This window comes from Ambystoma mexicanum, chromosome 10 (genome assembly GCF_040938575.1).
Source record: "Ambystoma mexicanum isolate Mex_15411 chromosome 10, UKY_AmexF1_1, whole genome shotgun sequence".
Taxonomy (NCBI): Eukaryota; Metazoa; Chordata; class Amphibia; order Caudata; family Ambystomatidae; genus Ambystoma; species Ambystoma mexicanum.
In genome coordinates, this window is record NC_090932.1 from 645,053,435 (window position 1) to 645,067,970 (window position 14,536).

At 45.4% G+C, this 14,536-nt stretch overlaps 1 protein-coding gene across 4 annotated transcripts in view; it reads left to right on the forward strand.

Moving 5' to 3' along the window:
* LOC138491614 (nuclear body protein SP140-like) overlaps window positions 1–14,536 on the forward strand; it is a 3,009,150-nt gene that overhangs the window by 1,351,272 nt on the left and 1,643,342 nt on the right. For all 4 annotated transcript variants that reach the window (XM_069618235.1, XM_069618234.1, XM_069618232.1 and 1 more), the window contains one exon: window positions 14,169–14,268. In XM_069618235.1, the coding sequence (XP_069474336.1) occupies window positions 14,169–14,268 (100 nt within the window). The remainder of the gene's footprint in view (window positions 1–14,168; window positions 14,269–14,536) is intronic.

The following is a 14,536-nucleotide window of genomic DNA, read 5'->3' on the forward strand; positions in this document are numbered from 1 at the left end:
CCTGATCTACAAACTGCTGGATTGCATCTTTCGAACCAGTTTGCAACTACACCGCACTAACTGAGTGCACCATTTCCCCGGCTCGGCTAAAAAGCTATAATTGTATCCACACCATTCAAACAGCCGGCATCTTCGTTGCCGATCTTCAACCAGACCTTGGGGGACTCATTGAACTGTGACCTTTGAACTCTGCATCAGACCACTCGACTCGAACTGTGCATCACGTCACCAACATATTCGCTGTCAACCAAACTGCTGAACTGACTCCAGTGGCCCTCAGGATCCGCACTTCGACAAGCATTTCTTCAAACCGCAGCGGGTTCAGTTTGATGCCGTTGCATCCCAAGCAGAACCCGTCACCTGCCTGACTCAAAGCAACCGCTCATTTGCCAGACCTCAGCTCGAACCGTGTAAGGCATTGCATCATGCATCAAACCGATGCAGTGGTTACCAAATGACTCGAACCATCTCGACATCGAGATTCTGTCTTGTTAGGCAGAGGAATCTTGGACATAAATGGTAAGACCCGACCTTTAATTGATTTTGTTAATCAACTGCTGCTGCCATTATTGCCTGAAGTGTCTTTCATAAACTCCAGGCATTTAATAGAGTTCTTATGGTATCAGGTAATATTGTTCCCACACATATAGTCGCCGGGAAATGGCATAGGCAACATTATATATGGGGACTATATATGGGGTAAATGGGAGCTGCTCCCTTAAAAAATAAAGAATTTTGGGGGTTGCGGGTGCCCCCCCGCATGTTCCAAGTGATAATGTCACTGCAAAAAAACTGTGCCATTTTTGCATTACCCCTACCGAAAGATCACTTGTAGGCCTGCGAATATGTCCTTTAATAGCATGTTTATTATAAATTATATGCACATCCAAATTAATGGAATTAATTAGGCAAGACACTTGGAAGAGAAATATGTCATGGGCACATACCCACTTGATGACCTTTAATTTACTTGGAGTTTGCAATATCCCATGGAATTCCAAGAGAGAATCTACCTATGATTTATACAAGTTTTAGGAACATTTTGACTCTTGATTTGATAAGGCTTCATGAAGCCATGTCCAGCCAAGTGCTTAATTGAACTTCCTGGTGTTTTATTTGTGCATAATTTAACAACTCTCTTATCACCACCTGCCATATTACAACTCACTCACTACCAGCAGTCCCTGATACACTGATTCTTTTGTTTTTTCTTGCAGGAGTGCCTTTAGTAACAGCTCCTTCTCTTGAATTATTACCACGTCAAATCCCATGCTATGAAGGCTTATACGTTTTTTCCATAACATTTTCTTTACCATAGGAGCTGTGAAGTGAATTTTCACCCTGTTTAAGTTTGCTCAATTGAAACATTCAACCTGGTTAATCTCTTTAGTGTTAATCATGCGCAGCATCAGGATTGAATGGAATGTTTCCAAAAAGTGTGATTTATTCAAAGGTCAGTACAGCTTGTAAAGAGTTGCTCAAAGATTATTGTTGAAATCATGATATTCTTTTTACATTTGGTAGTTTTATCTGGGTCCGTGTGATATACCACACTCTCGGTACTCAAGGCGAGCCTGCAGCTGGTTTCTGTAAACTGCTTGTTCAAGGACCCATATTCGTTATCCCTTCATCTCAAGAGATTTGTAGCACTACTTTGTGAATCAAGTTGTACAGTATGAGAGCCAAACGTATCCTCAAGATCAGAGTTGATAACAACCTTGGTGCTTTTGCACATATCCACACAACTGTTTTCATTTTCTGCCTGCATCTTGGGGTCTGACTCCTTAGGATCACAATTCCCTTTATTTAAGCCCCGAATTGTCAATATGTTCCCATTTTCCTTTTCTTTCATAGCCAATTTATAAGAGGGCTTGTTGCAGGTTTGTTTGTTATTGGGTTTTGATTTACTATAACTGATTTCCTTCTCTTTTAATACCAAACTGCCATTTATGAGCTCTATCACGAGTGGGCGGTATCCCAGTGTTAAATCCGCCAGGAACCGCCCAACGTAAATTGCAATAGCGGAGGTTCTCCAGCATGGGGTCTGGCATGGATTCACATGCTCATGAATATTCCCTTTGCAGCAGCAACGATCGTCGTCCTTTCGCTCTTCCAGAGGAAAGCCAGGAAGATTTTCCAAGGCTTATAATACCCCATACCGGCAGCCTTCATGCTCTTCCACTCAAGAAGCGTAAAGGGGGCGCTCTCAAGGCAGTGGAGGACAGCGGCGGCACCGTCCTCAGGGCAGAGCTCCGAAACCCCAAGCATGCCCGAACCGCCCGTGCCCTCGGGCCCCCACTTATGCACCCCAATGGGAAGCCAGCTGGCGAAGTTCATCAGTACGTGGGAAAAGATCACCATGGACAGATTAGTGCTGGACACTCTCGGACAGTGGCACACCTTGGAGTTCCAATGCAGGTGTCCTCGTACCCCTCCGATTCAGCGACAGGAACAACATGGGCCACAGCTTCTGCAAGAGGCGTGGGCCATGTTACAGAAGGGGGAAATAGCAACTGTCCCCTAGCGTTTCCGGGGCTCTGGAGTATATTCCAGATACTTTCTGGTTCGAAAGAAAACAGGGGGTTGGAGGATGATTCTGGATCTACGTTGTCTCAACAAGTCCCAAAAGTTCCAGATGGTCATGTTGAAACACGTGCTGTGCCAGCTGGAACAAGGGTTTTTTCTAATGTCGTTGGATCTGGAGGACGCCTACTTCCACATCCCCATTCACAAGAAACACCTAAAGTTCCTACGATTCGCAGTTCAAGATCAGCACTACTAGTTCAAGGCTCTGCCTTTCAGCCTGAAGTCGGCCCGAGGGTTTTTACGAAGTGCCTAGCCCCAGTGGCGGCACATCTTCGTCTGCAAGGCATCCACGGATACCTCTACCTGGACAACTGGCTGGTGCATTCCCGCTCACACTCTCTGGCAAGTGAGCACACATCGAAGACTGTACGTCTCCATAAACTATCCAAAGTCATGCTTAACGCCATCTCAGGATGCGCTGTTGCTAGGTGCTCGACTCAACACAGTGACGCGTTTGGCGTCGCCCTGGGAGGAGAGGGTGAGAGCCATGCAAGGCAAAATGCAGCCCTTGTCGTCGGCTCAAACGGTGACGATTCTGTCCAGCAAGTCGCTGCTGTGGATGATGTCCTCTTGCATCAGCCTCGTTCGCCTCTGCAGACTTCACATGAGACCTGTCCAGGAGTCCCTGGATGCAAGGTGGATGCAATTGTCTGGGAAAAGATCTTCCTTCGGGCAATACAGTGGTGGGGTGTACAGCCGCATCTCGTCCAGGGAACTCCATTTCAGGTTCCTCCTTACCAGAAGACGGTCATCATGGACGCCTCTCTAGAGGTATGGGGAGCCCACACCAGACAGTTGCATGCCAGAGGCCACTTGCAACCAGAAGAGAAGAACCTCCACATCAACGTCCTGGAACTTCGGATCCACAAGTCTTTTCTGTCGTCCCATGCTGGAGAACAGTAGTTACAGGTAAGTAACTAAAAACCATCCCGAGTTGTGGGGGGGTAAGTCCCCATTCCCATTGGTTCACTGGACCCAGTGGAGCATTCTGGATGCTATTACCATGGTGCTAGCTCAACGCAGAAAGAAATTCTCCAACTTTCCGCCCAAACTCAGGATTGGACGGAGCAGTCATGCAGCAGTGATAGCGTTACTGCTGCATTTTTACCGCTCTGCCCAACCTGTGATTACCCCCTATGTCTTGAATTTAGTTAATTACGATCAATGAAAGATTATGTTCTGGCATTTACTGCAGGGCACTCAGTTTTCTTTTTCCTGGCTTTATTCTCTCTTTTATTTTGTTTCAGGTTGGGTTTCCGTTTGGGTAGACCATTTAGCCACTTTTTATTTTTGTTCATTCATTTCCCTTTCGGTGGGTTCGAGTAAAGGTTCTCGTTTTATTTATTTTATTTATTTACTTGTAAAGCACATCTAGGCTTAACGCCTCAGTGCGCACAAAAAAAGACAAACAAACAACAAAGAAAGGCATCCAGTAAGAGAATGAGATTCAGGATTCTGGGGAAAAACAGCGTGATCAAAACTAACTCAATCATTTGAATTGAAGAAGTGAGTTTTTATCGCTTTCTTGAAGCTAGTAAGATTCATTGCATCCCGTAAATTGGGTGGAAGATTATTCCAGAGCTCTGAGGGCACAGGAGTCAAAACTCGTACCACCAAAATTCATGAGTTTAATGCGTGCCTGCTGGAGCTTATTTTTTCCATTAGATCTCCCCCCACCCTCAGTGTCCACATCAATACTTTCTTGGGGATCCACGCTTGTTTCTTTCCCCATATAAATTTGAGAATGTTTCCCTGCAGTGCAAGTAGCTCTGAATCTGGGATCTTAACAGGTAAGGTTAGGCAATAGTAGAGCAACCAGGGGACCCAGTTCATTTTAATCGCAGCAATTCTGCCGAACCAGGAAATGTCCTGCCTGCTCCATTTAACTAAGTCCTCTGACAGCTCCTTAAACAAAGGCGGAAAATTCTTCCAAAAGACCTCTGAGAACTTATGCGGAATCTGGGATTTACGTGATTTGTCTGCGGGTAAATTACCTGCGGCGGAAATGTTTGCATGGGAAATGTATGCAATACAAATGTTCGTACATTTGCCATGCGAACATTTCCATTACAAATCACACAGATTGAAACAAACACCCCCAACACACCCCTACTTACCTTTCCTTCAGATGCGCTGTGTCCCTGCATCGCTGGTTCCATTGCACTTCCGTGATCGGGAACCAGCGCTGCAGGGTCCTTTTCATTTTTAGTTTTTTTATTGTTTCCCCCGCAACACCCCGCTCACTATACTGTATACTATAGTGAGTGGGGTGTTGCGGAGGACACACCTGCAGCCCCCGGCTTTATTTTATTTTTATTACTGGCGGGTGGCTTGGGGGGTGTCCACCGCAACCCCCGCTCACTGTAGAGAGCAGGGTGTTATGGGGGACACCCCGCCAGCCCCCTACAGCCTTTTCTAAAATATATTTTTCATACCGACCCCACCAAACCACCTAAACACATACCATGAAAAGTTCAAACTTTTGGTAGTTAGAACTCTTTGTGGTGTGTCTTTTAGGTCTTTTGGTGGGGTCGGTAATTTTTATTCAGACATTTCATCCTATTGCGGAATCTGCACTCCCAAATATGGGATGGCTACCATATTCCATTGTATTGTATCCGAGCAAGTGCACTCAAAGGAGCCTCATCATGAGGTTGCACCGATACGTCCAACCCATGTGATTTGTTATAATTGACCTTGAAGCCTGAGACCTGCCTAAAAAAGCGCAAGGGTTCCGCAGGGACAGCGGGATGTCACCTGCATAAAGTGAAAGTTTGTACTCCGCACCTCCCACCTTTATCCCTACTATTGCCGCAATATTTCTAATGCGACATGCCAGCAGCTCCATTGTCAATGAAAATACCAGATGGGACAATGGACAACCCTGTCTGGTACCCCTGGTTATAGGCAGGTTGGTAGAGTATCGCCCATTGATCCTGAGAGAGGTAGATTGTTCCTGGTAGTTGGCCAAGACCAATGTAATAAAGCTAAGGTCGAAGCCAAATGCTTCTACAGTGTGCCGGATGCACCCCCAGTCCACTCTGTCATACACCTTCTGGGCGTCCAATGCAACTATCCCTACCTACGTCCCCGTCGTCTGCCCCACCTAAAGTAAATTCAGAATATGTTGCACATTGTCATGGGTATTGCGCCCTGTGATGAACCCATTCTGATCACTATCAGCCTTGTGAGAACCTCCATCATACAGCGTGCCAAAATCTTGGAGAACAACTAATTTAGATTCAATATTTGTGAGAGTAATGGAGGGGATAGGAGTCACAAAGTGTTGGATCATTCCACGATTTTGGAAGCAATATAGTAGTAGAAATTCCCATAGTAGGATCAGCCCCGCCAATCCCCAGAAACAAATTAAAAAGAGCTGCCAGGACAGCCACCAGGGGGCGCATGGATGGAGGTCACCTGAGCATGCTCTTCCGTCACCCAGACCCCAAAAAGAGCGTGATCCCCCCACTCATGCTCCCCCAACCCAAGAGTGAAACAGCGGTGTTGGAGGGATAAATAAACCAACACTGAGCATCTGGGCAAAAAAACAGAAAGAATCGGCCTTGTGGAATAGAGATCTGATGTGCCGACATCAACGAGGGAAAGTGAAGTAATTAATTTGCTTATCCAAGCAGAGATAACACAGCAGACGACAACGCTGGGAAGAAAATGGCAGCTGGAGGGGAGGATTCGATGCCCACCATAAAGGATGTTGCCTCGTTAATAGAAGAGATCCTGAACATGAGGGCAGATATAGGAGGGAAAAGTTGACAAGATCAACACCAAACTCGACAAAATGGTGGAGTGACTACAGGAAGTGGAATATAACCAATCTTCCCTAGACACTTTGGAGACTCAAATGGACATGAGGATGGGCAGAGATGGTCGTGAAAATGGATGACTTTGAAAATCGCGAAATAAGGAATAATCTCAGACACTTTGTGTACCGGCGAAGGACGGAGAGACTGAAAGGGACCTCATACATGAAGTTGCAAAACTCCTCTTCGATTATGACTCGATTGATGAAATGAAAATTGTCCATAAGGCCGGTGGCACGGCTAAAGGCCCGAGATCAGTTCTGGCGCCTTTCCGCAACTACCCTTTCAAACACTTGTGTATAGGCGCGTTACAAATGCCATATCATATCATATCATATCCTACCCAGACAAGCTCTAGATACTAGAGAGGGCAAGGGCTAAGGGCCCTGCGATGTTGGGCGCGGCAAGATTCACTGTCTTTCAGGACTTGTCCACTCTCACTCTCGCAAAAAGGAGACTGTGTTCACCCCTGACGAAATGGCTCAATGCAAAAGGAAATTGAAGGAAAAAGGGGTTTTGCTCTCCAGCTGCGCACACACATAAAGTGAATAGGCAATTGCAAATGTATATGAATGGTTTTAATCAAAAACGAATGCAGCCTGACACGTGTTTCGAGCTGAACGCTCTTCGACTGAGGCTTAGTCTTGGCTTGGGTAAATTGTAAATACTAAAATTGAGGTGTAATTAATCTGACACAAATTATTGACCATGGGCTCCCATTAATTTGCAGTTGCACGGATAGGTTATCGGTAAATTATTAACTAACGCACTGCAAGTTAATAATTTACCGATAACCTATCCGTGCAACTGCAAATTAATGGGAGCCCATGGTCAATAATTTGTGTCAGATTAATTACACCTCAATTTTAGTATTTACAATTTACCCAAGCCAAGACTAAGCCTCAGTCGAAGAGCGTTCAGCTCGAAACACGTGTCAGGCTGCATTCGTTTTTGATTAAAACCATTCATATACATTTGCAATTGCCTATTCACTTTATGTGTGTGCGCAGCTGGAGAGCAAAACCCCTTTTTCCTTCAATTTCCTAATCCAGTGGGAACTTGGCAGGCTCCCACCCAAGCTCTTAGCCGCAGCCCTTTCACAGCTACATAATTTGCTGACCTATGCGCTGTATCCTGTTGGCTTTCTGCCACCTTTTCCTCAATGCAAAAGGAGTCCAACATAGATTGGGATTCCAGTTCTCGCTCTCTTTTGAGGTGGAAGGACATAAGTACAGGCTGGTTACAGAAGAAGAAATAAATAGAGTCTCAAGAGAGCTGCTTGGGGAGGAGGAATCACCCCCTAGCCCACCAGGGGACAATGATGGAGATAGGCAATGGCGCATCAAGGGGCCTAATAGGAGAAGGATCCACGGCTCGAGGAAATTCAGGAAGCTGAACACCTCTCCAGCCAGCACATCCTGAACAAGCTTCCTGTTGGGGCTGTGAGTGTGACACTGGTGGTTTTCAACATGGTTGAGTTTACTCTCATAACTGAAATGGGAATGTTACTGACACTTTGAAATTGTCTAGGTTGGTGGTGGCGTGTAGGATTAACAGGTCCTAAAATGGTTTGTGGTTATTTTGTTGGTTGAAGTTCTGCGGGATGGAGTGGGGGCATCTGAGAATGAGGTGAAAGGAGCTGGGGCCTGGGTCTCGAGCCTGTTTGGTGGTTAGGCATTCACCTAGTGATGGCAACTGGGAGAGTCCGGATGCCAGGAGGGTAGGGGGGTGGGCAGGAGAGGGAGGGGTGTGAAGGGGGAAGGGATCTTCAAACTTACGATATGGCTCTTGCTACATTCACTCAAGGACTTTTCAATGCAGTGTTGGGGGATTGACTCTGACTCAGAGATTCGGTTTGGATGAAAGATTCTGTAATGGCTGACTCGGGGGAAGGAACCAGGGGAGACAGTCTACGGGTGTGTACATTGAATGTGAAGGGGCTCAACTCCCCGACCAACAGGTCGTTAGTCGCTAGGGAATTTAGAAGGTCTGAGATTGATGTCTTATTTCTTCAGGACACCAGGTATCTGAGGGTCGAGGAGCGTAGGATTGCCTGTGGCCGGATTGGACGTGAATATTGGGGTTCTGTGTTGATGAGAAAGGCGGAATTCAGGATTTTGGTTCGGAAAGCACTCCGGATGGAAGTTACCATGGTGTGGTCAGACTCGAAGGGAAGGACTCTGTTGGTCCCAGGATGGATCAATAAAAAAAGGTTTACGTTTGCCGCAATGTATGTCCCGAATCAGGGTCAGGGGAGATTCCTAAAGAGAACCCTAGATAAAATAATAAATCAAGGGCAGGGACATCATATAGTCGGGGGAGATTTTAATGTGTGGATGGACGTCAGTCTGGACAGGCAGACCAAGAACCCAGGGGAATAGGAACCACAGAAACAAGGGGGTATGGAGTTTAGTATAGCTTTAGAACTGTACGGGCTGCGGGACATATGGTGGCACTTCCACCCACAAGAAAGGGGTTTTACCTTCTATTCCACTCCACACGGTACATCAATGAGAATAGACTATCTATACATCTCAAGGGATTTATGGAATCTGGCATTAGGATCGGGTTTTCACCCTGTGAGTTGGTCGGACCACGACATGGTGTCAGTGGACATTGGATGGAGTGGTCTATGCCCTGGGAAGATCAGGCTGACGCTCTTCTTGCCGCAAGGTTAAGGAGACAACGGGCAGAGAGATGGGTCTCGGAGATAGAGGGAAGGGAAGGGACAATGGAGGTCTCAGTAGACGGGATCCAGGAGGTGTTTGCCTCGTTTCATGAGGTTTTATACAGGAGCGAAGGGGCTGTTGATATGAAAGTGGTTGAGAACTACTTAGAAGAGGCTTTCATGCACTGGCTAACTGAAGAGGAATCCTTGGACGCACCTATTACGGCAGAAGAAATTAAAAATGCTATAGTGTGCCTTTGGCTGGGAAAGGCCCCTGGTGAAGATGGCTTTACATCAGGATTTTATAAGTCCTTCTTATAAGTCCTTCTTGCCAGTCCTGCTCCCCTTCCTCACAATGTTGTTCAATGACATCATGGATTCAGGTAGAGCTCCAGACTCATTTGTCCAGGCCCTCATTACAGTAATACCAAAGGAGGGCAGGGATCCTAGCTCTTGTGGGTCCTGCCGCCCAATTTCTATCCTAAATATAGACACGAAGATATATGCCAGGGTCCTGGCTGCCAGGCTGGAGGGACACTTGCCGAAGCTGGTTCACTCTGACCAGGTGGGGTTTGTCAAATGGCACCATGGAGCAGACACTATGAGGAAGACGCTAAACCTGATAATTGAGGGTCAAGGTGCGCCGGGTGATCCCACTCTCCTCTCCGTTGATGCCGATAAGGCATTTGATAGGGTGGAGTGGGACTTTTTAGGGGCAGTGCTTAACAAATTTGGGATAGGCAAGAGACTTAAGAGTGGTATAATGGCAATCTATTCCTCCCCGAGGGCATGTGTGGCAGTTAATGGGGGATACTCACAATGGTTCCACCTGAGCAGAGGGACGTGGCAAGGTTGCCAGCTCTCTTTGTGCTCTCATTGGAACCCCTGGCCCATAGGCTGAGAGAGGACCATAGGGTAGAAGGATTTGGGGTGGGAGGGGCGACATATAGAATTAGCCTGTATGCGTACGACATGCTCCTGCATGTGGTGAACCCACTGTCCTCAGTGCTTGCTTCGTTTAGTTTGATTGAACAATATGGACAAATGGTGGGGTTCAAGATTAATGCAGGTAAATCAGTCCTTTTCCCCTTGGACAGAAGTAGGGGTGAGGATTTGGGCCGTTTCTCAACTCAAGGCATGAAAGTGAATGTGGGAACTTTATGTTACTTGAGTATTAACGTAATAAGAGAACTTAAGGGACTGTATGATGTGAATTCCCCCCCGCCTCCCTGTTGAAGGAACTTGAGAAAGATCTAGAAAAATTGAACAAGCTGACGATCTCTTGGCTGGGGCATTTGAATTTGCTTAAAATGGTGGTACTTCCTAAAATCCTTTACCTGTTCCAGATCCTACCCATTCAGATCCCCGACCCCTACTTTAAAGTAACTAAGGGGACTCTCTTACGATTTCTGTGGCAGGGTAAGAAACCTAGGGTTTCCAGTGAGGTCCTGAGTCTTCCCAAAGAAAGTGGGGGGGTTAGAGGGTGGGATTGCTGTATGTACAATTGTATTATAAGGCTGATCAGTTTAGGATTCTAATTCCACACCTTAGACTACAGGAAGACCTACAATGGGTAGGACTGGACAATTACCATCTACGACCGACTACGGTGGGAGAATGGGTGTGGGTCCCTAGAGCTAAGCTACCACTGAGGATATGGGAACATCCCATTTTGTGAACCTTCTGGAATATCTGGAGATAGGGAGATGGCATGGGGGTGCTACATCATGGCCTTCACCATTGGGTCATCTCTGGGTACTAGGAGTCAGGGATGCTATGACGAATCCAGAAAGGTTCCAATCCTGGTTTGAGGCGGGATTAGAAAGGGTCAAGGAAATGTGGGAGACGGTAGGTTTATCACAATAACAGAGCTTGAAGAGGCCTTGGGAATAGGGATGCTCTCAGTCTTCTCGTACTTACAGTTGAAAGGGGTCCTAACCCATGAGGCATGGAGGGAAAAGATTCAGAGGGAGCTCACATCATTCGAGAGAATCTTGGATACTGCGTCAGATTCCAAGGGCCTGATTGGTGCTCTATACAGAGCCCTAGTTGAGACAAGAAGGGGCGCCTCTGATAGATTGAGGCAGAGACGGGAGGGAGACCTGGGGATGCAGATTGTCCCCCAAACGTGGCAGAGAATGTGTCGGGTGCCTTCCAGAATTCGATCTCCTTCCAGTATAAATACATGCCATTAAACTGTTTCACAGTTGGCAATATGACCTGGTTAGGCTATCCAGAATGTACCAAGGGGTGAGTCCAAAATGCTGGCACGAGTGCAGATCCAGTGCTGACTATTGGCATATGTGGTGGGGATGTGATGTGGTGCAACATTACTGGGACGAGGTCCTAAACTGGATCAGGGACCTTGAAGGCTTGCAAGAACTTGAGGGAGAATATATTCGACTCCCGGAAATGGTCCATGGTTTACTGGCGGCACACTGGAAGAGAGAGTTTCACCCACTAAGAAAGAATGGATCAACATAGCCGGAATTTATATGTACTGGAACGTTTCACAGCAGCAATCCACGGTGACCCCGGTTCGGTAGAATTGGAATGGTCGTCTTATTGTGTTAAATACATCCAAGAGGCCTGAAGAGAACCCAATCCGAGTTTGGGCAGTGGTGTGAGTCACAACGCCCTATATGCTTTATGTCTTATATGTTATGAATCAATACTGGAATCTAGGAGAAACTGATCTCGGAGATCAATATAGCCCCAAAAGTTGACAAGTGAAACTGAATACGTGAGTGTCATATAAATGTTGTTATGAGAGCGGGAGGTGGTGGGTGTCGAATGCAGGGAGGTGGGGTGGAGGACAGGGGTGGGGGTTAATTGGAAAGACAGGTAGTTTTGTTAATGTTTAAATGTTGCCTGTCCGTGCTCAACTGACTTTTTATATGTGAATTGAAAGCATACATTTAAAAAAAAAGAGATGCTAAGGGAGGGACCAGGATAGAGCAAAACTTTTTGTAAAATGGAGCTGTAAACCTGTCAGGGCATTTTTTGTATTAATCAGGGCGCCAGCCAGATAGGCCAAGTTGTTGATGGAGAGATAAGGCCCTTTTTGCTTCATTGGTTTAATCGTATATGCACAAGTAGATCTAAGGTGTGCAATATGTTTTTTCATGGTTGAGTTTGAATCAAGAACAACTTCCAGCGTTTTAACAGATGAGACCACAGGGATATTACAGCCAACAATTGCAAAATGGTTGTCCCTTTGGTGCAACCTCTTCAAGCGCTGACCAGAATCAGCTATAAGCAACTCTGTCTTGCTGTCATTAAGAGACAAGGAGGTAAAGGCCATCCAGGTCTGCACCAGCAAGTAGATGTGATTGATGGCAGAGCAGTCAGTGTCATAATTCCCAGTCAGCTCAAAAACTAACTCGGTGTCAACCGTCTCATACAAAAGATCGAATAGTGGGAGAGTATATAGATTGAAAAGCTAGGTGGATAGACATTAGGACGCATGTATGTGATATTTAAAGCTTAAAGGGTAATAAATAACGGACAAAGTAGCATGATCTGATATGATGTGGCATTTATAAAGTGCCTGTACACAAGTTGCATTGTATGTGGAAGTTAGATTTGCGAAATGCTATGCACTAGCTATGTACTATGCAGTAGCTCCTCATTCCCCAGTGGTAGCACCTGGTCACCGGTTAATGAGAGATAACCAAGAGCTGCTTTTAGCTCCTTCTTATCCAATCTTAATTTCAAACCCTGTAACAATTCCTCCTGGTTCAACATCTTCAAATCCTGAGTTGGAATCCTCTACACAGGTAATTATAAAGTTCCTGGCAGCAGTGTCTTGCCTATTGCCATCAGTCAGAAGGTTCCAGATGGCCCCCTCAGTTGGGACACAGTCGTACAGTCAGATAAGTCCAGTGAACACAGTAAAATCACATATACACATGAATAAAGAACTTAATTAAAACCCTGTTCTTTGTCTGTATGTTTATTTTTCCATCTTTTCCTTCCTACTTCCCTCAACACCCTAATACCTATGCCTGTAGGTAATCCCATACCTGACCGGGCCCCATGTAGGCAGGGATTACACATGGCTATTAACTAAAGTCAACAGTATTTGGGAGGGATGTGGATACCGCAAAAAACGTCTGGAGAGATGTTATGAGATTGCCATATGGCCTGTCAGATTTGAATATTTTTGAAGCTTTGTTTCCTAAGCCCCAGATTGAACCATTGACAACCAGTGATACTGGACTGGTTCAGTAGAAGAAAACCTTTTCAATAGTTATAACCTTGGCCTAAGGATAGAGTGATCGGCCATGTTTTTTGACACAGGATCCATACCACCATATACTTTGTTTCCTTCAGGTCCTACCTCTGATTCAGACTTCCATGTCATCCAGGTGTGACTTCTCCCTACCTTCTCACTAAGCTCACTTTCCACTATGGCAGTAGAGACACCCCACAAGAACCATTATTGTTTATTTGGATGGGTCAAAGCAAAGGATAGAAGGCAGTCAACCATAGACAGAATAGTATTAGAGGTGCCCATCTGTCGTATAATCTTTCTTCTCGAAATACCCTGCTTTCCAGGGGGCCAGAAGGTGTACATCCCACCTGTAGCCAAAACAGTGTTGGTGCCTGCCTTTCAATGTGATCTGTAGGCCAGCCACCAGAACATGACCAAATTGGTGCTGAAAGCACTACTATCTGAAACCATGTCTAAAGGATGTATCTGTGCTTGAAAAGTCAAAATAATCTGTTCCATATCAACTGTTGCTACTGCCACTCACCCATTTCATTTTTCACTTTCAAGGCTCTGAAATAGAAGGAGCGAGTAAAAGAATGACCTTACCTACATCTTATGAACCAGATCTGAGACCATACGTTAGTATAGTCGGCAGTTGAAATGGAACAGAGTAGTGTGACATGGAGGAGATGCATAGGATGTGGGGATGGGAGTGCTTGAAATAAATTCATCTGTTTCTGCCACCTTATTAATATGCCATTTCACAGTTCCAGGTACTGTGTACTTAATACATGTTACATAGAAATTCCTCAGTTGAAGAGCACATGAGTTATTAAAATGAGTGATTACAACATTTGATTTCTTTCCTTTTTGACAGTATGTAAGCTCTGACAGACAACAGATTCCATCCACGTCCAGATGCCAGTTACCCTTTACTACCGGAAGCCAGTCCCACTCCAACCAGCACCTTTCTCCAGGTACATCTTCCTCTTTCTATTCTGAAATTGTCATAATTAAACAAAGAAGACGTTTTAAATTGTATTTATGATATATCTGTGTGAAATAAAATCCTTCAAAAAAGTTTAGGTTTCTACCTACAAAAACTAATGTATGCAATTGTGGGAAATGACACATTTAGGCTTACTATTAAAAGTGAGTGTAAATTAAAAAAATAATAGATATAATAAACATTGCAAATTAAACCTCCACACACACCACACTATTACTTTATCACATTTACTTTAA